The sequence below is a fragment of the Atractosteus spatula genome, chromosome 14 (genome assembly GCF_055471065.1).
Source record: "Atractosteus spatula isolate fAtrSpa1 chromosome 14, fAtrSpa1.hap1, whole genome shotgun sequence".
Lineage (NCBI taxonomy): Eukaryota > Metazoa > Chordata > Actinopteri > Semionotiformes > Lepisosteidae > Atractosteus > Atractosteus spatula.
This window is the reverse complement of record NC_142719.1, coordinates 5990446-6017254: the sequence shown is the minus strand read 5'-3', so window position 1 is coordinate 6017254 and position 26809 is coordinate 5990446. Positions and strand designations below refer to the sequence as shown.

Genomic DNA, 26809 nt, shown 5'->3' with positions numbered 1-26809 from the left:
TCAATCTGAGCTCTCTGGAGGGAGGGGGGCGTGGCCCTGCTCTTCCTCCTCCCCCTTCAGAGAGGAGGGCCTTCCCTGAGAGCTCGGGGATGATTGCTGCGCTTTGATTGGACAGCTGGCCACCATGTGAGAGATGCTTTGGCAGAAATGGCACTTCTTGGGCTGAGGAGGGAGCTTGCATTCCTTGGCATGGTGATCCAACCCACCACAATTATAGCACCTGCAACACAAGAACCAAGACCAGACCCTGTTATGCAAACCTCAAAGATCAGAGACCGGAGACGGAAATCAAGACGCTGGGCATCCATCGTCAGAAAGTGGCTTATCCTCGGTAAGGGCCCAGAGCCCATCCTGGAAATGCAGGGCACAAACCAGGCTACACACGGGGGCAATGAGCCCGCAGAGAAAAGCCATAGGAGAACATACAAACACAATACACGAGGTACCCCAAACAAGAATAGAACCCAAGGCCAAAATTCTGGGGGCAGAGCCATTTTTTGCTTTCATATTTAAGGCAGAGGAAACACTAATGGTAGCTGCAATTGATTAACATCTTACAACATCCCTGAATCGTCATTAAAACTCAGCATGTACCATTTAAGTTTAAAAGACTCTAAGATCAGATGTTCATTACAGTAATCATTGAGTTATACACATTATAATTCATTAAGATGTTCATAGCCGGTCTGTCTGCACGTAGATGCAACATTCCATTTTCTTGAAGGTCCCGAATTTTCTTCATCTTTACTAAGTTTCATTACTCATATGCACATAAGACGTACATAGTGACCATTTATACAGCAACTAGTTAGCCCAAGTTTAGTTATCGCATTAAAAATAAAATTGTTCATTTTCAGAGCACCGAGGAAAGAAATTTCACCATCAAATGAAACCCTGACAAACAACAAAGCACACAACACACATTAATTGTCCTATAATATTTGCAAGTAAAAGATATCATACGTCTTTTTTTATAAATTAAAATAGAATTCCCACTTTCCTGAGATATGCTGACTCCATATTAGAAGCAAATGACGTAAGTTATGCTTTAGGATTAAAAACCTAAATGCAACAAAAACAAAGCTGACCTTCAAATACTGTACACACAACATTAAAAGGAACAAACATTAACCACTAGCATTTACTAAACACTCCCTTTCTTCTTCACACCACTAGATGGAAGTACACATTCACTAATAAAATGCCTATGCAGTCTTTTCAGTGCAGGTCGCTCTGAAAATAAAATGCTGTAATTCTACAATGTACTGCATGTATAATTTTATTCTTCTAATTCACATGGTGCAGAGCTGAAGAGCATGACTAATGGCAAACCTCAGCGATCCTGTCATATTTATGTCTGAAGATTGGTCACAATCTTAATTACTGGTTAAATAAAAGCTACCACCCAGTCACATTAATGTCCTTGTACATGTAGAATTTATATTTATCAGGCTGTCGAAAATCTGAACACATTAGTGCAAGCAAGCCCAGTATCTACAGTATATCTACATGAAAACCCATTTTGGAGGCGAAGTTTGTTTTGCCTTGGCTGTGTCAGGTGTACAGAACAGGAGAATGGCACGGCGAGTCTGAACTGCCACCCTGGCGTTCACCGGTGTTAATAATATCTCAATAAAATCGTCAGCAGTGGACAGAAAGGATGCGCTGCTCGGTACTGGTCCTGTGGGAGCCAGCTCTTCGCCGTACGGATGGCCCACAGATCTGGGAGCTGAGATGTGCTGATCACATGGAGGTTGGGTGTGTCCTGCTCAGTGCTGGCTTTTGTTCCTCGCTGGGCAAAGCAGCGAGGTTGTCATTGATCAGAATGCATGCGGAAGGGACCAGTTCTCTTTGTCTCAGTACTGCAGCGTGACCTCTGAACTCTGACCCACACTACCCCCACCCCTCTACACACACACTCTGCAGTTGCTATGGCAGTGGTAACCCCTGACCTTTCTCAGGCACCTACATCTGTCATTAATTAAATGGACAGGATCTTTTTCAAACGAGACCTGCGACACCCACAGCATGTTCGTGATATTGAGCGGGGGGCAGTTATAAGGATTTCTTAAATATCACAATGAGAGAAAGATAAAAATGTGCTTCTATTTTCTTTGATGATTATAAATCATTAGTCAAAATGGCTTTTCTTATTTCTGCATTTACGAGACACACTGATACTGTTGACATCAATACCCTAGTTTTATTAAGGATGAGGTGATGAAAATCTGTTCTGAAATAACAAAAACCACAAAAGGCATAAACTGGGTTATTTCTGTTACCAATCCTCCAGAAAATCCGTACCACAGTTTTTCCTACCTGTATTACAGGGATGGCTAACCATAATTCGGCAGGTCCTACAAGTCACTCTTCAATACTCATTTTATTTTATAAAGACTTGGGAAACAGGCATTTTGATCAATTTAGGTAAATAATTAGATTCAATGAAGTCAGGAACGGACAGATGAGACCTACAGGGTGCTGGGAGTTTCATTTCAAACCATTTCTGAACTAGTCAATTGCAGGAATCACTTAAATAGTCCAAATGAAATTTTTCCATGCGTTTTGAAAAGTGACGATTTGAGGGTTTGCAAAAAAAGGACACTTAGTAGACAAATCTGAAAAATCGGCCATTCGACACCTATAGGAAAAAAATTACAGATTCCTCCATTTCTGAATATTACATGACCATTAAAGAGCAGTCAAGACAATTCTGAATTCTGGGATGCACCTGAGTCCAGCTGTCCCATGTGGGCGCATTGTTACAGTGCGGAGTCAGGCTCGCTCAAGCAGACAGGCCTCTCTCACAGTTTCTCACACTGGGAGCGGGAGGAGTTACCTGTCCCCTTTGGAGCGGCGTTTCTGGATGCTCTTCCCCTTGGGCCGGCGCTCGCTGCCCACGCAGGGGACCCCGCCCGGCCCCGTGACCCGCAGGGACTCCAGACCCTTGGCCGACTTCTTGAAGGTAAACTCCACCACCTCCCCTTCCTTCAGGCTGCGGAAACCCTCCATGTGCAGCTTGCTCTGAAAGCACAGGAGGACGACCGTCAGTCAACAGCGCAGGCAGCAGGCAAAACAGAGCAAGAGACTGCTTTTTCTTGATTTAACTGAGTGCCTTAAACCAAGCAAAATAGCATTACAGTAACCACTGTACACAGAATGATGGGTAAAGTGATTAAGACCACATTAAATTACAGGCAACATAATTTCATATCAATGATTCCTCTGTACTCTGAGCTCCATTAGCAATCAGCTCTGCAGCAGCACAGGGAGACCTTGAGTTCCTTTCAAACTAAGAGAAACCCTATAAATCGTTATGGATGTTTCATTTTGAACTGAATTTTGACATTCTCACCGTAACATAATTCACTGTGCTTTCATTAAAAGATCAGTTCTTTTGGCCAGATTAGTTCTTACCAATGAGCTAGACAGGCAAAATAAGTCTCTCTCCTTTATAATCTTTTATTTTCTTTTGATGCATTATTTAACCACAAAAGGTTAAAATTCAAACTGGGGTTATTTCGCTCTTAAATGTAAAAAGTGTTCAGTGTTTACTGTATATCGTATAGTGATAAAGATTCACAGTGAGCATGGCTAATATAGTGATGGAGATCAGGCTCTCAGTGTGTATGACTACCTATTTTTATACAACCCCATGCCTGTGTGTCATGGCACAAATTGAAGACACAAACTAGAGGGTAAGCCAGGTATATTTCACAGTCCTGGGACTTGGCAGGCAAAGGCACCAGTCCGATTTATCTGTTTGCCTAAATAACAATCTGTAAAAAGGGCAGAATCTACAGTGGGAATTGTTCTCCAGAAACAAAAATCAAAAACTTTGAAAAGACCCAGCACTGCAGTTGCAAAACAATCGTATATAATATTCATCATATTGTAATATAAAGCTGTTCTGGAAGAGGAAGATCAGTTATAAAAGAAAGGAAAAACTGACTTGTTTGACTTCATGTATGGGGAATAAGGGAAAAAATGGTACAGGTCGAGAAAACTCGTGCATGAAATTCCGACCATGAAAGAGGAGGAAATCCTTAGGATGCTTTGAGTCCCGAAAAGAAAATAGGACCCAGTGATGCCCTCTCCTCCCCCATCCAGAGCTCTGCAGACCTGAGGAAGCAGCTCCCCCCTCTTGCCCCTAACCAATCGCAGCATTCCCACCCCCATCCACACACAACCAGGCTCCAATTCATTGCAAAAGGAGTCCATCTGGTCAAGCCAAAAACTGACCAGGGACAAAGACGAATGGGGTGGGGTGGGGGGGTGGCATTCCTGAAATACTTCTCGTTACAAAAAAAATGTGCAAGAAGGAAACCACCTTGAAGAGCTAGATTAGAACTTTGTTTCTTTTCCAGTTGGATAATGCCTACTTTCCCATCTTGAAATCCTGATAACCCTCTGTGATTCAACTGCCGATTTCTCTTCAAGTGAAAGATTCTCAGGATGATCATGTTCCTAAAAAGGTGTCTCATAGCTCAATGTAAGACTATGGACTGTGGAATCAATTGGTAACGTATTACAGTACGTACAACACCTTGTTTCCTTTCTTTCTGCCGCTCAAGCCAGGCCTGGTGTATATCTGAGGGTGGTAAGGATATGCGTCAACTGGGAAGGGGGAAGGGGATCATGCGGACGACATTTATTAGGATGTGTAGTAGCAAATTAAAAAGATAATAACTACTTTTGTTCAGGAAGAAGTCCTGCCAGCCTGGCTGACTCAGAATAGCAGGCTCATGGGACAAGCACACAGACATTTACGATGGACACTAAAAGCTGTTCCAGGCATACCAAGACTGAGCTCAGGAAAATCTTGATCGGCCTGAGGCAGACTTTAGGATAACTGAAGGCTTTGTTGTCATCTGCGTTCTGTTGAATTACGATCAAGAGATCTAAAGTGATAAAAATACATTTTTCCCCCAACTATGTTTAAAAATTCTTGTTCCAAATTGGATTTGTGATTGATGACGATGATCTCTGGCAATCACTCCACAACATCTTCTTTCCTCTTAATATAGCCACATGTTCCCTATGAATCAGTCACATGATTACACTGAGCAACAGCTCAATAGAAAAATCATTTAAGTAAAATATGCATACTTTTTTAATAAGCAGAGCATGTGGCATTTTTTTAAAAGAAAATGTACATGCCTTTCCTGCAGGATTCTAATTTGTTGAAAGCTGCACATTTCTGTTAACGCAGTGAATTTAATGCAGTGAATTTAATAAATATAGAATAAACACAACCCAATTCTTAAAATATATACACAGTATAACAGTAATATAATAATAACTAACATATAATATAGATAACAGTTATGCCAATTTTTGCAGTGTAACAGTAGTATGCAGTTATCTATCCTCTTTTTGCTGTTTATAATCTGAGGAAAGGTGGTGTTTCTTTTAAAACAACGAATTTACCTATCCCGATAAAATAAACAATCCTGACTTTATATCAGGGTCCCCGATCTGAGCATTGTAATCCCAAAGTCACTCACTTATAAACAACATTGCACTTTACCATTATATGAAACACTACGTTATTTATTCTTAAATAAACCATTTACAAAGGTCTTTTAAGTACACATTAACAAAAAGTCTGGATATAAAATTAATAATTAATAAAAGAAGAAAAGTATTAACCACAATGTTATAAATAAAGATGTTTTCTTCAAAATGATTTTGCTCTCAATTTCAGCCCTGGAAAATGGGAAACTTGAGGCTCTGCTGCTCAAAAATTAAAGATTTTCTCCAAAGTAGAGGAGAAACAAAACAAACAAAAACAATTCACAGTCCTCTGGTGTACAAGAGGCATTGAGCGTCTTAGGAGAAATCAATTAGAACAGACACTTGCAAAAGATCCAAAAAACAAGAATGTGAGTTATAAACTATCTTGTCCATATTTAAAAAAAAACTAAAATTTCCAAGAAGAAATAACAGCACTAGCAGCTGGGTGCAAACTATTCTATACTGTACAGGGGCCTCCCAAGTAGCTCAACTAGCAAGAACATTCTCTCATTTTGCAGGTTGAGCTGTAGGATCACGGGTTCGAGCCTGAGTCATGTCACTAGCTGACTGTGACTGGGATTGCTCAAGCAGCAGCTGAGCAGTGCTGAAGGCAATCAGTCAACCAGGGCCCTGCTACCTACAAGTCTCCTTCTGCCCTGGGGTGCTGTCAGAGGGGGACACGTCTCACCACCAGTCTGCGCTGTGTGTGCCCATAATGTGTTAAAAGACAAAAGGCACAAAGCTGGGCAGATCAGGAGTCTGCCTGTCTGCTTCCTCATTCTGCCTTGGGATGAGCTTGTGTGATCATAGTCAAAAAGCAAAAAACATGGGTGGGTAAAACAAAAGCAACTAGCAATTCTTAATTTATAAAAACAAATATCCCTTCTATTGCATGCTGTTGACTGTGCTCAAAGGGCACAATCTTCACTTTATTGAAGATAGCATTCCCTTCTCTTTGCATTCAAAAGCTGCCCAAATGGTTGCATCCTCTGGTGGGTTGCTGGCTAGTAAAATCATGTATGTGCCCGATCAGCAAGGCTAAAAACTAGGACCATCAAGTTAATGCTAAGCTGGTGTCAACAGGAGAGTCTATGAGAAAGATGGATGGCGAATTTACAGCCACCCTGCTTTAAGTAGCGCTGAGACACCAAGACTGCAATAGAAAACGTAGGCTTTTGAAGTGCTTTCACAGTACAAGTTGCAACTCAAACTCAATTGCCTGACAACCCCAAACTCCATTCCCCTTGAACACGTCCCAAGACCAGCCCCTTCCCTTTTCTTCAGAGTGTTTTTGTGAATGAACACCCCCCCCCCCCAACCCCCCAGCCCTACACACACTCCTTATTCAGAGCCCTGCCACTCAATAACAGATCACATGCTCCAGGATTTCCTCTTCCACACTGACAATGGAGGGCATTGTCCATTGGGTCCTGCAGGTTTCATTCCCAGGGACCAGTATGAGAATTATTAATCTCACCAGGAAAGAGGTGGGGAGGGGGGGTTAGAGAGTGAAGGGGTAAGAGGAGTGGGGGAGGTTTCCAAGGGGTCAAATGTTAACTGATCACTTCTTTAATTTGGAATTGTGGAAATTTTAAGCTCGGCCTACCTCACAGTCCCAGCTTCTCCCTGACCAACAATGTGCCTGTCCTTTTCAAATCCCCCTTCTCTGCGTGAGGCACATCTCTGGCCCAGCTGTGTAAAGGGAGGGCCGAGAGAAGAGTCAGCACGCCAGATTCAAAAGTTTATATTTAGACTATACTATATAATGACTTGGAATAACATTGATTTGGGCAATCACAGCCTAACCCATCAGCGTTGGGCACAAGGGATACACCCTGTACAGGATGATAGTCCATCACAGTGCACACACAGACACGATCACAGACCTCAACACACCCATCACACCTGGGACGATTTTACGGAAGCCAATTAACCAAGCGGTATGTCTTTCCAGAAGCCAGAGCACCTGGAGGAAACCCATGCAGACACAGGGTGAACATACAAACTCTATGCCAACCCCTTTACCCATGTACCGCTTTCCCGGAAAAAAAATCAGTTCTAGTAACACATTTCTAGACAACATGACTCTCTAGATAGAAAGGTTGACCAAGCCAAATACCTCGTGGCAATCTTAAATATCCCAGTTAAACCAAACTTATACTTGAGAAGCTAATAAGGGCAGCTGGAAACAGACGCAGTGCTCATCCACCAAGGTGCCTGCACCCTAAGGAGCCGCTCAGCTGGTCTTCGAAACGCAGTGAGAATTGGATGCTCTGATGTGAGTCGAGGCCACTCAGAGCCACATCTGAAAACCTTACTGAAAAATGAAAAAAACGGGAAATAAAAGCTGCCAGTGGAGGTGGGAAGGCACGAGGCGATCTTTTGAAGAATCCTGGGCAGTAAATTGTTTAATAAGGAAGCCAAAGGCCAAAAACATAACTGGAACCTGAAAGCCTTTAATTACTCCAGCTCAGGTTTATCTCACGGACAATCCCGCTGTCTCGGGACCACAGTGACCTTTCTTTATTCATTCCAGTTTTAGAAAGAGTTATCAGCAACTGTTAACTCTCTCTCTGCAGCTGCGAATGCCAAATCAGAGCTACAGTAACCACCTGATGAAAGAGAGGCGCGTCAGGCAGAAACGCAGGCGAAGTGGAAGGGACAATGACAAAGGGGGCTGTGAGTAATGGGTTTCGTCACGCCCCAGCAAGCAGCTATTGAGATGCGTGTCACTATGTGCACAAGGGACATGGATGCAAGGAGTTAATGTTCTTCTGCGGACTTTAATTCATAAGTCCATTATAATGCGTATCAATGTGCCTACTAGTCTGTAATGCACTGATCTTAAAACTTTGTGCGAGGAGACCAATCAAGTCATGCACTGCTATTCATTAAAAAAATGAATAGCCGTTTCGAATTTTGTTGACTCATACATTAAATATATACATAGATCTCCATCACATAATACAAATGGTACAGTGTTGGGAGCACATCTTGTAAAATGTATTTATTACGTACATACTCCTACTAACCATTTTCCCTTCGGTCAATATTTGGACACATCTGAATGAGCCTTTGTATTTGCCAGAGATGCACTACATACATGCTATGATACCAAACAAACATCAACCTAAACTTATCATTTTAAAATCTGTATTGAGCTCTTTTACTCTGTCAGGGCTTTGTTGTATTGTACAATTGTAAACTATAAGCAGGAGGTAAGAAAAAAAACTGTTTCTTTTTCCTTAAAATTGGTGTTCATACATGTTCAGAACATGCTGATCTGGTCTTTTAGACAGGTGAAAATAATACCCACAACCCATTATATCATATAGGGATATGTACACACACTGAATGAGAAATGAAATGTGTTTCTTGTGTTTTCACATTCTTTTCCAGTCAATCTAACTTATGTTATTAATGAAGAGGAAAGGATAAACTTCTAGTTTAATACAGCAGCCATCATATAACCAACGATGAATCAGACATAACCAGGAAAGTAGTTCAAGTAGGTAGCTGCATCAGCATGCATAGGCTACATCTACAGAATAACCAGGAAAGCTTTGCTGGGTTTACATGATCAGGATAAAACAGGAAAAGTTAGACAGCAGCAAGTTCCCAAAATGGAATCGAAACCAAGTGACAATCATTCATCTCATTCTAAATAACCATCCTTCTAAACTCCATCCCCTGCTGAAATCTTCACAGTTCACAGATTCCCAAATGTCAGCAAGCATAGTTTAAAAATGCAACTTTTTTCAAAGCATCCCACTAAAATTATCAAGCCATCAAAAAAGTCTTTAATTACAAAAATATACCCATGAACATCTAAAAAATTCAGTAACATTTTGCTCACCTTCAAGTGCAAGCTATATACTGGACACACAGTTAAGATGCATCCAAATTGTCTGAAACAAATGCTTAGTTGCATTTACTTTCATGTTTCAATGATTTGGAATATATCAATAGGTCATGGATCAATAAGTCACTCAGATCCAATCAGTAAATTAAGGATTAATGCATAATAGAATTCTGAAGCAGAAAAAACGCACTAGTCCATGAGGATCCTTACATACTCATATAGTGGAGGAGTGTTTAGATTCACCTACAGAACAAACCTAAGGCTAAAACGGCAAATGTTTCTTTTAACCTTCTCTCCCTTGAAATGTTTTGTACTGCTTTAACATGATACATGGAATGTTACAGTCTTCAGCAACACAGCCCTGAATGGTAGCTGTCTACTACTGTACTCTTATACACAGGATTCATTTACACATAAAGGTCCTGCCGTGGTTTTGTTAAGAAGTGTGCATTTTTCCCTTTAAGAACACGCCGACAAATAGCTTAGAAATGTCGCACAGAAAACTAGCTCATTCAGAATACTGAGATCACACAAGGACTTCAGCTGAAAGTACTGAAATCAAAGGAAGCACAGCAAAGCCATATGCTGTCCATCATAGTGAAGCATGAGAACAGCTTTCACGGTATATTGACAATATCCACCTTCCAATTTTAGTACACAGGCTCCTACACATATGTAGCCTTATTTTCACTTGCATATCACCTTCCTTTGACACAAGATATATGAGTCGATACAACATACACTTTTACACTCCTGCCATAATACATTATGGCCATTTCTTAAAAATGAAACATTTACAATAATTGCCTAATTGTGAGCTAGTGAATTTTTAACAGAATGAGAGTATTACATACGATACAAATGAAGAATCTACATTTCAGACACTTTCTGAACTGGACCGGTAAAATGTTTTTAATTCCAAAATGTGTCGATGATGAAGCAAGAATAAGGGCTTTTTTTTCCTCACTTTGGTTTTAAAAAATGCTCAGATTTCAGTTACTTGCAAGTGAATTGAACTGTGATGGAAACTCTGCGCTGACAAACAAATGGTTGGTTGCAGGAGGTCCGCTGAGTTTCAGGACTTTTCAGCAAGATAATGCCATCATCACCCACCTCGCCATTAACATATAGATACCAGTGGGAGGTGTTGGGGGGGGGGGGCACTCACAAAAGGCAGCAGAAATGTTTTAATCACTTTATAACAGGAACCCCAGTTGAATGGGTGAGTGGCAGGGGGGCCCTTTATCTCTGCTCAGCCAGCTCTTATCTGATCAGACAGGAATAACGCTTTCTTAAGATGGAAGCCTCATTCTCAGAGAGAAGGGAAAAATGCAACATCCCTTTCGACAGGATTTAACTCCCAAGATGTGTTCCTAGTCGCAGCGGAGACACCCGTCTATTAGAGTGGAGAGTGCTTTTCCCAGGAGCTTGTGATCCTTGGAAGTGCTGACCTATGGCAAGCCCATTTACGAGGAAACAAAAATAGCATCCACAGAATCATTATTAAACTACACCAAAAATGTCTGTAAGCCATTTTATTACTTTGTGCTAAAGATAGGCCCTGTTTCAGTCTGCAAACTCTCCAAGAAGCACCACAACTGCTTTACACATATTCATGTAATGTCTATCAGTCCGTCATCACTGTGCAGCATCAGGGTGTTTCCAGGGTTTTTATTGTGTTTACTGTTGTTGATGGGACAAACCAGTGTGGCTAAGCCTCAAAAGAAAAGAATAAACAGGAAAAAGTGGCAGTGAGATGCAGACTAAAACTGTTCTGAAACCAGCGGAATGAACCAATCCTCTTTTAGATTTTGGGAAGAATGGTACTGGTAGTATTTGTCCCGGGCAAAGTTCTACAAGGGACAAGAACACAGGGAAAAGAGAGCATTGTAAGCCATAATCAAGGAATTTCAGAAAACCTTTTTTTTTCAGTTTTCTTAGTGTCATTACACTTGACTTCTCTTTACTCTCTTTATAAAATGAAATAACTTAATATGGTGCTTCCATCATAACATTCACAAGATCAATTCTGCTTCAAGGTAAAGAAAAGGAGTTCATTTCCATACAGCCAACGACACTTTCTTTGTACAAGCAGGTCTGCATAGCTCAGAACCAATTCAAGTGAGGACATCAGCGTTTTGTTTGTAAAGCATTGGAGATCATATTCCGAGTTTTTGGGGAGTTAATCTTTGGAAGTAATCTTATGCTAGATTTGGATTTGTATTGGCCTGGTTTTGAATGAACATGCACATTATGCTAACCAGAGACTAAACAAAGACTACAACTTAATTTACACACCTTCAAACATCATCACAGCTAAGTGTTACTACCTTCATATTAGTCACTTTCAGCTGTTGGTGATGCAACCTGTATATGGAAGACTAGAAAATTTCAAAATCTAATTAGCAGGGGTTAAACATTGCCTGTGTGAGTTTTATAGAAGTATAGACACGAGGCAGCTATACGGCTGAGTAATAAGAAATCCATTTTTGTATTAAGTACCATCAGATACGAAAAACCTTCCAAAGAAGAAGTTCTAAAAGCTAAATCTTGCCAGACTGAATACAAATTTCCCAACACAAAAGTCCAATGGACACACTTTAGTTATTTACAAGAATATAAAAAATTCTGCATTTTCTAGAGTTATCAGCAAAGAAGTACAGCAATATCATGTATTCAACACTTTTCACCTGCCTCCAAGTTAAGACACTGATGCAGTAAGCACACACACAGAGGTACACCTGAATCCACTATCTGTGATTAATGTGTCCACATCCCACTGATGTGACCACCCTAGAGGAACACAGGGCTAGTGTAAAAAACTGACAGCATGGTTACAATGCAAAACTACATTGATTGACTGAGCAAAGCCACGCCTTCCTTCTGAATGGTAACACAGTGACAAAAAGCCGTTTCACAGGGGTGCTGTTATAGAAATTGGCAAAAGAACCATTTTGGACTACACTGAATACAACAGAAGTGTCGCTCAAACATGTAAACAAAATGATTATCCAGCTGCAAGTGATAAATCTAGCACCCATGCTGTACTTTCTGATTGCTTCTACTCAACGGTGATCTGTCATGGTGTGCAAGGTTTTGAGCTCCCAATTGGGAAAAGTTTAGATTTACTCCAGTCAAGGGTCCCAGCTAGGCTAGGTTATAATGCACCATCTTAAATATACAGTCTTATGGTAACCTTTTGTGTATGTCCCTTAGAGGATAAGAAATAAATCCAACTTGCACTGCCTTTCCTTTTTGAGTTACTAGCAGCCCAGTGAGCATTTCGTATGATCTTCCATCCATCCATTTTCAGAAAGCCACTTCTACTGGTGAGGACTGCAGCAGAGCACATAGCACAGGTGGGACTGAGAGTACAAGGCCACTACACCCTGGCTAGGATACCTGCTCACATCAAGCCGATGGAGAAAGAGATCATTTAGAGTAGGCAGCATGTCTGAACTGAGCAACCACCTCTACAAACATATAAACTCCATGCAGATTGATATCTGAAGTCCGAATTGAACCCAGTGCCCTGAAGTCGCAAGGCGAGCTGCCATGACAGCCATTTCCTGATCTTAAACCGACAAAATCAACATGAACATAGCACGAAACCCACACTTTATAATGAATTCATTGAAAATTACTATCATAAATGCTTATCATCTTTCTAAAACAACAACTTTGATATGCACACTACTCACCAATTACATGAGATGGTTTCCATTGAGGGGAAGGAAAAAGCTTGTGGCAACAATACTAGCTATACTGAAGGTGACCAGGAAGCGTCTCTAAGAGTTTAGATAAAGTGTGTTAACATTCCCAGCTTCAAAACAGGGGGGATGTTCTTCTGAGATTAATGGGATCCAGAGCCTATGACCAAAGCACATTATAAAGTTTACAAAGGAACAAGTAATAGGTTTATTCCATGCTGAAAAAAAGAAGAAAGAGAACACAACGTTTCGGCCGTGGAGCCTTCTTCAGGTGTGAGCAAAAAAGTTTAAAAAGTTATAAAGTTTACCTTGAGGGTAAATGATTAAGTGTCAATTAAGAGTCCATAAACACAATGTATAAAATCGGATCAGGAGGTAAGAAAGGGAGAAGAAGAGGAAAAGACCACATGAGTGAGAGGAGAGGAGGAGTTGGATCTTGAAGCTTGCATGAGACGAGAGCCTCTACTTCAGGATCATCCAGATAAAACCCGATTGGAACTAAGTATTAGAACTTTGCTAGAGGCAGCTTGCTATTCTGTGTTTTTAGGGAACTTGGGTTTTTTGAGTAAAAGATACCTCGGCTAAAGACGGCCTTTCCTGCTTGGGGGGGCATTTTAAGAATATGGAGAAAGACTCCCATTTATTTTGTGTCTCTCTACTCCAGGGTTGTAGGTTTAACTGCAGGTTGTGTTGAATTCTGTTTTATTTAGATAGCAGCTTATCTCTTATTTTTACCACTGTAGGCATTATTTAAGAGTCAAATACCTGGTGATTAGGACGTTAGGCCTCTGAAATGCCCTGTCTGTAAACATGTATATAAAGAAAGGTGTGTTGTATGTTTATGCTTTGTGTAATGTAGTGTTGTAATGTTATTGTTAATACATCTTCGTTCATCCAAGAGTGCCTGGATTATTACTTTTTTCAGTAAAGCTGTGCCAGAGAACAATTAATTCACGTGACTCCAACTATAAAAACCATTCGGGTATATTTTGGAGAAATAATTTACAAGTTGGGGGTTATGATCATTTATTTTATTACTGACTAATCCGCTTGATCAATTCCTGCTTCTTCTCCACTTTTAGAACCCCCCATTTGTAACAATAGATTAAGCACTGCACTGTGCTTCTTATTTACAATTCATTGGGGGTCAAGTTTTGATTTAATCCAGGCTATTACAGCCTTTAGATACCAAGTATTCTCGGTGCACCAAAGCAAACAAAAGGTAATGCTCAAATCAGAGAGTTCCATTTCTGACCACAACACCAGCATCTCCTGACTAAAAACAAGTGCCTTGTATCTTGTTCTATTTGTGTCTTGTTTTGTTCTATTCCAGGCAAAAATCAGTAAGAACCAACTTCCAATGAAAGAAGCCTTATGTGTTTGCCTCAGTGGGCTGCACAACAGGAATCTTCTCTCCCACTCCTGGGTTCAATTCTTGGGGTACTTGGGGATTTTGCTTGCATGGTTTTCCTCCAAGTGCTCTGGTTTCTTTGCACAACCCAAAGACATACTGGTCATTTAAGTGGTTTGGGAGAAAAGTGGCCCTTGTGTGTGAGTTTGTGTCTGTGTGTGCCCTGTGATGGATGGGTATCCTTGTGTCCAATGCTTCCCAGAACAGGTTGCGGCTCCCCCTTTACCCTGAAAATGGATGGCTGGGTTGGCCCCACAAACATTATTTGCTGAACTCAAGTTTAAAGAAAAAGCTGGCAATGACACAACCTTGACGTAGTTTTCTGGATGTCTTGCCACCGTCAGCCTAGTAAAGTGTGGGCTTGCATTTTCCTGTTGAAAAACCTCTGGATCTGCTCCTGGACTTTGTTAATTTGTCACTGAGCTGTTTGTTTGCCTTCAAGCAGCACCAAACGTGTTCTTGACTCAACAGTCAGCATAATGTTCACCATCTCCTGTCTTTTGCCATGTCTGCTAAGAGCAAAATAGTCACTGGCAAATGAAACACTGTTGCCACCTGAGATTGTTGTCTGTCCCACAGAAGACAATTTCAGTTCAGCAGTGGGTATTACCCCTCATTGACCTCGAAGCATACAGATTATTTTCATGCAATCATTCAGCATCAATCATAACTTTTAGAGGGGATTCACAGAGGATTGTGTGAATCACAACACTGGCTTCTCAGCGAAACACAGACACCCCATGTCTGAGCTTGTGGTTCCTCCCACACCGAAAAAGATTACTACTGTGACGACATCATCAGTAGGGAAAAAACTAATCTGAGCCGTAAAAATCCAGTCCCAGCCCATATTTGCCACTTCAAAGCAGCGGAATCCCATTTTTTTTCTGTATTTTCTCAATCCGTAGCCACTCCAGTCTGAAAATGATTATGCAGATGGAGGAAATAGGAGATAGATGGATTGTCCCAGGGCTAGTTTGGTGCTACTCTAACTTGCCAAATACGGCCTGTTCCTCACTGAGCTCATTTCCTAGTTATTCTGAACTCATCTGCTGTTTGTTGAAGCAGAACATCTCATTCTCTGGGTAACTTCTCGCAGACAGGCTGCCTTCAATCATACCGATAGCAACCAGGTTGTCTTCATTAGTCAAGAGAGCACAGACGTACCTTCTGCTGGTATTTCATTAATTAAAATTCTTTTTAAATAACTGATTTTTAATCTAATCTTGGCAACTCAATTGTATTCAAACTGCCAAACACAGAGCACCGGGATCTTTTTCAAGGACTTTCAATAACTTATTTGTTTTTATCCCAAGAAACAGCAATCCTCAAACCAATCGACAAATCTGGTCACATGCAAACATAATGCACATAACCAATTCAAAAAAGAAGGGTACACGTTACATTTTCATCAGTAAATAAGTAACCGAAGGATTAATCAAAAGATAAAGAGAATACCAAAACATGTAAACAGCATATATAAAATATGAGAAGTGTAAAAAAATGCACGTGTCATTTAGATCTCTTGGATAATCCTACTTGATACATGTGTTTGCAGAAATGTTAAATTAGAAACAAAGTCTTAGGCTATTACACAAGATACATTTTATCATAATGTCTAAACAGCTTCCACTTAAGCATAAGTACAAGGCATAAATGTTTTAAAACCAGAGTCAGTGTCAAAAGTAGCCACCTTTAAGGTTGTGCTCTACTGGACTTTTTTAATAAGTACAGCTGAATTCAGTGTTTAAAATGCAACAGTGAAATGCAGCTGCCACATGCCGGCATCTCTTTTTGAGGGGCAACGTGACCTCTTTCTTTGAAAAACAGCATTACAGGTAAGATAGGCAGTCCATTGCCTTGACAACCTCATGGAGGAAAGCATCTGCTATGAATCCTGGATAGCATTCCGTTCTCTACCCGATTAATTTTGCTCGTCGTACTACACTCAAAAGCACTAAACACGTACTAGAGAAGCGCTGAAATCATGTTTTGGACTTGAAAAAAGACACAAGAACGCCACACGTCTATGTTAGCCATTTGTGACTACAGTAGCGAAAAACGCATTGCGATTCTTAAAGGCCTTCTTTAAGAAGCAGGCCCTTTTAGACACAAAGAAACATTCCGAAAATAAAACGTTTACAAAAAACACCACGAATCTGTATTTAACACCCCAAATTTGCACATCACAGCAGCCTGCGTGAAAAGGGAAAAAAATGATAACACAGCCTTTTACACACTAACTATTCAGGTGTCATATATAAGGCATATAACCGACATTTTTCTTCGTAGATTCTGCTGAAATCCACTGCGTGATTTACCCTAAAATAACACGTCCAGCGGTAAAGTAGTGTTCTCCGACACCTCGAGTCCATACCTCCCTACAGGCGGGAAGGAGGTTACAACAGTACTCGGGCCCAATTTTACCAACGTCTATGTCCACTACAGTTGGGAGGGGGTGTACTCACCTGGTGGACGAACACGTCGACCGGGGTGTCCAGTTGAATACCCTCTCTGTTCGTCATGGAAAGAAAGCCGAACCCCATCCGCACATTAAACCATTTACACACCCCACTCCCCTGGAAAGACCGCGAGTCCTCCTCCGTGCTCGGCGATTCCTCGTCTTCGGTCTTCGCGCAGCCCCCTTGAAATTACAGACAGGTTAAACGCGACGTTATTTTTCAACCGCAACAGGCCAGGTTTACATGCTACATCTGCTCGGAAGCCATTTTGCAAATTGAATCAACAAAATATAGTGAATTCTTACTCTCTCCTCGGCTTGTGTGCTTCTTCAGAACTCTACCCGACATGCGACAGTCTAGCCACTACACACGCAGCGTGTTACCTAGAGGTGTGCATGAGCTTCAGCATGCGGCTGATATTGAAAGCTGGTGGGCATAAATGAATAGCACCTCTGCACTGAGGTTTGTTGAAAATTACCTATAACTACCCCAAAAGCAAAATAAAATCCCACCACCAATTTCTTGAAATTGTGCATCATCAGAACCTGGTTAATGAAAACGTTAAGAACTAGACTGGCCCGTTCCCAAATTTCCCAATATTGATACCTTACAATTACGCTCGCAATGATAACGCGATTCCCATGTGGGGTCCAGCTGTTTAATTCTATGGAGAGAAATGAAGCTATTGTTCCAATCCGGCCATAAACGCCGCAACTGGACAACAGATTGCGAAAAAATACATGAAAAATCCAAATTTATACACGAAAATCATATGTACCAATGATTTTAAACAAGCCAGGAATTTAGATAAAATAATTTCGAGCTAGTAAAAAAAAAAGTAAAAACCAGTGCCCTGACATTTTTGAAGAAATGTAATATAAATCGACGTTTACAACTTTAAACCTCTGAGAATGTACCAATATAGCAACAATATATAAACGTTTAAATTATATAAGATAACACTTAACACACTGTTTTACACACCCTTTTACACAGAAATATATAAACAAGAACAAACGCAAATACATTACAACGCAAAGCTTAATAGATGTATGAAATGTTAAAAAAAATCAGATAAATTGTATACAATCCACAGAACACACACAGTGTCACCCCTGCAAATGTATATAATATAAAAATCTAAAATGTGATTGATACGAAACGTTTTCATTCGTTCGGCTAAATCAGGCTGGTGATTTAATCCAGCCCAGTTTAGGGTCAAGCGCCCAGCGTTAATTCTATCACGCTTCCTAAAAAAAAAAAGTTATCTTTAAAAATCCTGAAGTGCATCTCTCCTACTTAAATTAATAAGAAACTTAACCTGTAAACTGCTGGTTGGAAACAGAGCCCATCCTGCCCTTTCCGAGAGTAAAATTTAATCCCAAGGAACAAATTCCTTCTCTCCCCCCAGATCGCTGCTCCACTTTCCCGAAACCACTTTAAAAATCAAAAAGGGGTTATATGGGAAAAAAAGGGAAACCAGACAAAAGGTTTTGGCAACATCTTCACCCCAACAAAAGAGGGTGGGAGGGCCAGGGGGGGAGGATTTTAAGAAGAATCCCAAAATCTAAAAGACAATGAGGGGAAACCCAGCCCCCCTTTCATATTCCCCCAAAGATCCAGACATCAAACCATAAAGATTTTCAAAGCAAATGATACCTTCTGCCATAGCCGAGTAAATCCAGAGTCTCTGGTGTCCTCGCAATTTTCCAGCAGTGTATGATATATTTGCCCTGATATTTTGTTGGGACGCGATTGTGAGAAAGAGCACGTTTTTTGTCCTTCCTCCAAAGGTTGTATTTTTTTTTTTTGGTGGTCACATAGCTTTCACAACGCCCCCCCCCCCACACACACACACACACACACACACACTGCTCTCCAGCGCATTCCAACCCCCCACCTTTTTCGGTCCTGGTCCACGTGATTCTCAATTACAATCTCTTCCCTGATAAATTACACATTCCAAAGTGAAAGGATCCAAAATCTGGAAGTGACCAATCACGGGCGGAGACCACCTAGCTGAGGAGGAGATGACTCCCACCCCCTTCCCTCCGGACAGTATTAAATGACAGCGCCAACCCCCTCCACCCCCCCCAACCAGTTTTTACCAATTTGAATGTAGATGGTCATTTAGTTAGGCAGTCCTGGAGAGGCCGTTTAAACAATTAAACCCTGCCCTTCCACATTCCAAACCTTAACGTTTTTTTTTTAAAGGGGAGGGTGTATTTCCTTCTTTTAAATAAATAGTAGGAATTTTCCTTTTAAGGTAGCACATCATTATAAGTCGACTCAGGTATGCTTATTCGTGTCAGTAAGACAGAAAAATCGACTCCGAACACAAACACGGGCATGAAATTAAAATATGTTATAGAACAGTTTGATTCAAGATTATTATTATTTTTTGCCCACTACAGAAGTATAGTTTAATCCTTCTTGTAAAGCTTCTCGGAATACGTGAGTTCAGAAATAAAAATCGATGGATTGAGTGCCGTCAGTGGCAGGAAATCGGTTCGAAATTGTCAGAGGACGATTAATGTGGGATATAACTGCGGCACGTGATTCTAAAAAAAAACATAAATAATCCGTCCTACAATTTGAGAAAAATTGAAATATAATTACACAACAGAATAATACGTTGTTACAGCGGATTTAACAGAACATGGGAATAAAAATATGTTCTGCATGCTATGGTCTCTTTCTGGAAAGCGGTGGCATACAGTATACAGGAGTGTAATCAGTGCTGCACCACAAATCGGGGTGTTAATAAACTGCGGTTTTCAAAATAATGCCGACTGACGCAGCGAGCCTACGGTTCAACCCGTCGTGTGAAATTCTGCTGCCTGTTGTGATGGTGCTCTGGGGGAGGGGCCGAGCACTGACCCGTGGGGGTTAGAAGTCATCCATCCCTCTGTTTCTCCTGCAGCCCGTTGGAGACGGACAGTGGCCGCAGGAGCATTGTTAAATCACAGAGCCCGCTCGCACGCACAACGCAGCTCGCACACCGATACTAATCACAACGAAACGCGAAAACAACCGCGCTATTTAAAGATGAAAATTTTGGATAAAAATCGGTATTTTTTTAGCGTCTCCTGCCTAAATCCGATCACATCCAATCAATCAGTTTTCATCAACACACAACATTGCGCCTAAACAAATACCTATGCCAATTTGAAACAGTCGATTGTAAATCGCATTACACAAATATCCAGGATTAACGCAAAATGAGAAACAAAGCAAGCATCTTTTCAAAAACTGCCTGTAGCCATTCATAATCAAAATAATATAACCTATAGTGCTTGTACTGGATAACCGGTATTAAATGTAGAACAGAGAACGAATTTACAGACTAAATTTGTTGTGAAAACTGGCCTTACCACCAGCTGTTACAAGGCTAAATGTAAATATACAAATAAATATACAATTTTGTGAATTTAAATATACAATTTTGATTTGCTTATAACGTATTAAAATGATTGAAGGGGAAAAACGTATCCTGCAACAATTAATGTTTAATGCTAAATTAAAATTACTTCTGTCTTACACGTAAAACGAAGGAGCCTTAATGCCAACATTAGAATTTTAAAACTTTCAGAGATTTTCACTTTTCTACTCCCGGACAGAGCGGAGCTTCTGAGACAAAGCTTCAATTACAAACACAGAAGCGTTTAGAAAGAGGCTTTGCTGTTTAATCTTCTTCTGCGATCAAAGACATCTTGTCCGGACCCTTTAGCTCCGGGGAGTATTTTAAATGGAAACAGGGCGAATGATCTCGAAATGCATCCAATGCCGGGAATAAATCGGGAATATGATATCTATTCATATTCATAGGTGCGGGTGCACGCTTTTCGGGAGAAACGCAACTGCACAGTACCCATCACTTTGAACGTTTCTAGTTCTGCAAATTACAGGCAACGACACAGCAGCAAAGAAGTCACTGTACTGAGACAGCAGAGGGCACTCTGCAATCACCCCAAACCACATTGGAAACAGCGCATCTTCTTGGCTATCAAGCTCATCTGTTGATAGTATGCTTTGAAAAGATCAGCGTTTCTGCCGAAATCTGTCAAAGCTGAAAAAAAAAGAGCTTAACATTTACGCACTATTCTTCTCAGCCAAGGACTCGCTTTTTCCAGTTTTATTTATGACTGATATATGTGGTGTAAATGGGTCAAACCATCTAGCTAAAACGTGTGGTTTTGACTGGTTTTGAGTCGATAATAAAGATTCCTTGCATTTATATAGCTCTTTTCATACGAAGTATAACAAGGTGCTTTACATTTAGGAAGGGGAACAATTATGTAAGTATAAACCCGAGAGAGATCCTCTTACAAAGCTTAATATCTGGAACTGCTAAGTGTATTATGCACGATTGTGTTAAGCGATGGAAAATACATGATCAAAACAGAGGGTATGGTGTTCAAGCGGGATAAAACGCTACTAAATACAATTTCTCTTCATGCACATCTAAGTGAAAAATATCAATACTTTCGATGATTATCACTGTATAATATTCTGCGTCTCAATGAGTGTATCCCCTTTAAAAGGGTCATCATACATTACACAAATACGCCGACATGACTCGCTGTTGTAGATCAAATTCTAGATTGAACAAGCAGAGGAATAAATACAGACTGTCCAACATCTTGATTATTCTGCATTGAAAATTCTCCTTCAGTATCGATCAGATCCACGCGTGACAATATGTGCATGAGTACCGCCTCCTTGTGGACGCTTAAATGCGACGACCACCTGAGAACTGTTCAAACTGAAGTCATTATCGGTGTGTTTTTCGAAAAAGGCACAATAATTATGATTGTTATGTCCGGTTTAAGCAATTAATGTTCTAAATTAACGCTGGTTATAAATTCTAGACCCACTTCTGCCCTTTTTCATCTAGACAATGCAAGAGTAACCTTTTCTCAGTAGTCAGACTTTTAGAACGCAGCTCCTGCCTTATGAAGTTTCAGAGTGGCAGTGTAGACATTTTGATACAATCTCTTAAAAATGATTGACGGTGCTCCATTTAGTCACCGTGAGCCAGACGGACGATTTACAACACGCGTTGTATCGGTTTCCAATGAGCTCGACGTCGCTTCTTTTGTAAACCTGTAATTTTGTCTTTTCTAAGATTATGGGCTTCGTCCGTTCCTACCTGCCTTCGGATCTGAAGAATATTAGAGACAATACAGCCTACCCTTTTATTATTTGTAGACGTGGAATTGAACGCGTCTTGGCGTTTAATGAATATTCGACCAATATTAAGGCCTAAAACAGACTGTAGAGAACATTGTAGCAAAATTATAAAATTAATAACCCGCTTTGACAGCGTGCAATGGAATTATTAATACAACAATCATAATATTTCAAATATCGCCTTTCATGCATTAATTTCTTTCTTCCACCGAACATAACTGAAGGCGTTTATTGACTTCAGAGTGTTATGTAATCGTACGCCAGCCACGAATTAAACTTTGCGGTTTAACACGCAAACAAGACTACATGTGATCGTTACACAACTTTCTACACAGTTTGATGTTTTAGGAAAAAAATCAAAATGCAAAAATTACCTTATGAAGTTTCTTTTATGAATAAAAAATAGGCGAGTCATAATATGTAGGCTACCTTTCCTTCTCTTTTTCATAAAATGATGGAGCACATGATACATTATGTTGAGATTGCAAGACGTTAAATCACTTCGTTAAAGGAATATGATGTAAGACTTCTGCTTCATTCTGTGTAGTTAAATCGAGCCTGTCACACGAACACCGGCCGAACATCAACATGCAAAAGTGATAAAAGCAGTCGGGCCACCTTGACAAAATGATCAAATTGTTACATGAAACGAAACGTGACTGAATAGTGGAAAGTAACACATGACATTTTTAATTAGGTAATATAAATCAATTTCTACGAATTCATACAGCATTTTGTGAGCGTTATATTTCAGTAGGCACCTGCGTTTAGAGATTGATATTTCTGCCCGTTGTTATCAGGAGTAAGGTTAGTATGGTCTTGGCTTCAATGTGATTTAGAGAAGTGTGACACGTCCTATGCAATTAACATTTACCATTTTTTACACTGTCTCGGCATTCTTGGCTATTTATGCAGACTCGTGAATGTCCGTTTTCTACAGAAGGTAGCCTAAACACATAACATGTTTTCAGTGATAACAGGTAAGAGTCCGAATCTCGATGTTAATTTACATCGCGGGAAATACGTGAGTTATGTACGTATCTACGTTGACAGTGAGATCAGACCTTTTTTTCGAACAGATGAATTTAAACACACATTTCTGTCATTTGTCTATGCGTGTTTCACCCTGGATGTCTGAAATATTAAATGTAACAAATAGACATTAAAATGAGAAAAGTACAGTTTCTCACTTTGCAGTATCGACTTCGAATCGGATACACAACAGTTTTATGAATGTAAGGGCATCTATGCGGATTTGGAATCTCAGGCTAAATTAATCTTATCCAACAGCAATAGCAAATTCCGAGGGGAAATTGTATACTGCCGGAGATGGCTAAATATTGTGATCACCGACGTGTCAAATTCATCACATTTTAAAGCGTATCTGTGCTTTTCTGCCATTGACAAGCTGGGTGTCTCTCATAAATCCATCGCACCTCTAGGGCGGTTATTGGATAATGTCAAGTTTATCGAAACGAATTTCCGAGACACAGTTAAGAAATATTTTTAATTTTTAATAATTAATGTTACGGACTGCGGAAAAATGAGGCAAACATTGTCACCCAGAAGGTTTTCTGGATCTCAATTTGAAATTCAAGATTCCTTCCACGTTATTGTGCTAAACCTTTAAAATTTCATTCAATGCGAAGGGCAACTTGGTTGTTATATTCTTCACGGAATATAAGAAGCCCACGTTCAAAAGTTATGGACGTTAAATAGGTAACCGGTGCCGTCACAAAAACAAATATTCATGTAAGTATTTTACCGATGTGACATAAGAGTTTGGCAATCGAACACAGTGGGAAAAAAATCGTCTAATTTCGTTACCTGCCCAAAAGAGAACTGCTTTCACGGGAAGAAAGCGGATAAATGGTGGTTTTTATTGTACCAAATCTGATGTATCTGAATAAATAAAAAAGACCGTTCCGAACTCAACATTGTAAACAAAAGTATTCCATGTACTGAAGTATTATGGATTAGTATTAAGCCTTGCCACTAGGAAATCAATATATCCTTCCTTTGATTTTCTGTAACCATCAGGCTATTGCAAAACAGCCACCGCAGTGTGCTCCACGGTTATATTAAATACGGAAGGTTACCTCTGTCGCTTCTGGCTGCTGCAGTGGTTGTTACGTTTATTTTTCATCGGCTACTTTAGAACATACGTGTTCTAAATTAATTATCGGCTTTAATTATCATGCAACTAGCTATATCTCAAATCTGCCGCAAAATACGCTGTAACAGTTACCACTGCCATTTTAAAATCAGCCAATGGCGTAACATAACATTACAAAAAGGGGTACTCCTCACTCAAAACGGCTTTTGCTATTGGGACACAGTTCTCACGTTTTTAAATTTGACAACATTTTGAGCGAATATCCAATTATATGACAGAACCACAAGTTAACTGATAAGTCATTAATGGACTACCGCATCGTATGAAATATATTATATTTGTGGTTGACAAAAAATGAAATAGGATGCAACGTTGCTTTAAACTGGAAAATGAGGCACAATAAAAGCGTTAGTGAATATATCACAACCCAAGAAATTGAATCCATTGTTTGTAGCCACACGTAAAATATGCGGTTTCAGAATGAGCCGTGAAAAAATCAAAACTTGGCACGAATAAAAATTTGTTTGCCAAAGTGTTCTTCTTCGTATCAACTCCGGTGCTGTGTTAAATCATTTGCTTTTGACATGCGATACTTTTTTTAATTCGGGTCTAAATGGTAATTATGGGGAAAAGGAAACGCAAATCAACATCCAAACTAGTTTTATGTCAAAAACGAAATAAACTATTTGATGGTGTCGTTTACAGACAAATCTATCAAAAATACGAAATAATGATGGCACGATAAACAACAGAAGAAATGTTCACAGTGCAGTGAAGAAATCAATAAATTGATTGAATCCAAACATCCGAAAAAGAGCATTCAGGCACTTCACACACACATCAGTAACGAATGACAATCACCACGTAGGCCCAAAGTAAGATTTTTTTACATTACTTTAAAATGATCGATACTATGAAAAATATAAAATATCCTTTGTATTATATTTTATAAATAAAATTATACTGAGACGCGCTGTAAAATTGAATCGTTATAGAGTTAAATATTAGTAAAACGTCTGCTATTCTGAATACATTTCAGGTATTTGAAATGTAATGTATATGTACAAAAACGTAAGTTAGACAAAACGAATCTAAAAAGATAGAAATAGTTTATCAAGCAAAATCTAATTAATTTCGTCTTGTCTTGGGAAATTATTAGTTTTGCACATTTCGTTTTGTAAAAATGTACGTATTTACTACAGCCATTGTTAGTACAATGTTAAGCAGGCGAATGTAGAAGAGCAGACAGCCCTGAGCAAATTTCGTCTTCCTAAACCGCCTCATCTCAAGCCCCCAGAATCATCACACATACATCTCCAGCAATTTGAGCGGCACGGAATTACGTTTTCGATATTTACATATGTCGAACTTTTCTTCAGACTCTCGAGTGCGATAATCCATATCTGTTGCGCGAAGAAAAACGAGCTGTGCTATCAATTGTTCTACGTTTCCTCTTCGTGATTCAGCTTTACAGACAATACTTTAATAGGAAGGTTTTTAAATGAAACATTTAAAATTACGCTTTCGTTCCCAGAAGGCCAAATCGTCCTAATTTTATATGACTTCGAAAGCTGATCAAAACGTCTAACTCCTCACTCAAAATTGCTTTTGGTCTTTTGGTTTCTGCAATCGAGTACGTACAGTATTTTACTTGGGGCTGTCATGTGTAAAAAAGTTAAATTGCCTATGTACAGTATGCTATGCAAGATGGATCAAAGTTGAGAAAGATGATTTTTGTTCATGATTCTTGAGAGGGAATGTGAATAATTCTCGTTTCCCTAGAAACACACGTCCGCATGTTGGTGCTCCTAGCTGTGGCACGCGAAGTCATTTTGACTCCCAGCGCACGCGAGCGTGCTGTCGTGGTGACGCGCCGCTCGAGATCCTCGCTGATTGCGTGTGCATTTCGCACGATAAAAGTAACGCGGCTTTAAGAAACTGACCTGAGTCGGTGTAGTAGCGCCACACCTGGGCGGGAGTCATTAAAGCCCAAGAATGCGAACCTGTAACCAAAAAAAAAACCCCAACATAGATTAAACGATCCATCTTTGTGTGCCTGTGCGCTTCTTTTAGACCGCTAGCCGAAAGGAGTAATGAGACCACCACTCTCTGTTGTCGTAGTTAGCATCCATCCTGTAGCTAACTTTGCAGTCCAGTTAAGCTAGATAGATGATTGATTAGACAGATATGCGATGCACGTACTCACCAAAGCACAGGCCCATAGCTGCAAGATAAAAATATATCGAGAGACCTAGACCAGAGCCTCAAAATGAAGACTCTTAAGGGACTGAACCGCAAAGATCAGGTTATTCCACAGTGACAAACGCAATCTACAGTTTCAGATGTTTTCATTGCGGGGAAAACAGAAAATAGAATGTTTTTCAATATATGTAAAACCAGTATAAAGGGAAACGCAATTCAGGGTAACAGAGCTTGTCCAATATTACAGAGCTAATCAAGTAAGCAATTCAGTCGTCCCCCCCAGTCCAAAGAACCTTCTTCTTTCCTCTCGTGTCTCTTGCTGCCGTCTTTTATACCTGC

At 40.1% G+C, this 26809-nt stretch overlaps 1 protein-coding gene across 3 annotated transcripts; it reads right to left on the bottom strand.

Annotated features, from left to right (window-relative positions):
- Positions 1 to 26490, bottom strand: LOC148820480 (protein lin-28 homolog A-like). Of its 3 annotated transcripts, XM_088932977.1 has the most exons (5): positions 26475 to 26490; positions 26212 to 26271; positions 16966 to 17141; positions 2840 to 3024; positions 1 to 220 (listed from the first exon to the last, which is right to left on the bottom strand). In XM_088932977.1, the coding sequence occupies exons 1-5, from the start codon at positions 26488 to 26490 to the stop codon at positions 1 to 3; spliced, it is 657 nt and encodes a 218-aa protein (XP_088789103.1). The 3 variants fall into 3 exon arrangements, with proteins under 3 accessions (XP_088789103.1, XP_088789105.1, XP_088789104.1); XM_088932979.1 differs by lacking the exons at positions 26212 to 26271; positions 26475 to 26490 and adding an exon at positions 18619 to 18628; XM_088932978.1 differs by lacking the exons at positions 26212 to 26271; positions 26475 to 26490 and adding an exon at positions 18281 to 18311.
- Positions 26491 to 26809: the final 319 nt, after the last annotated feature.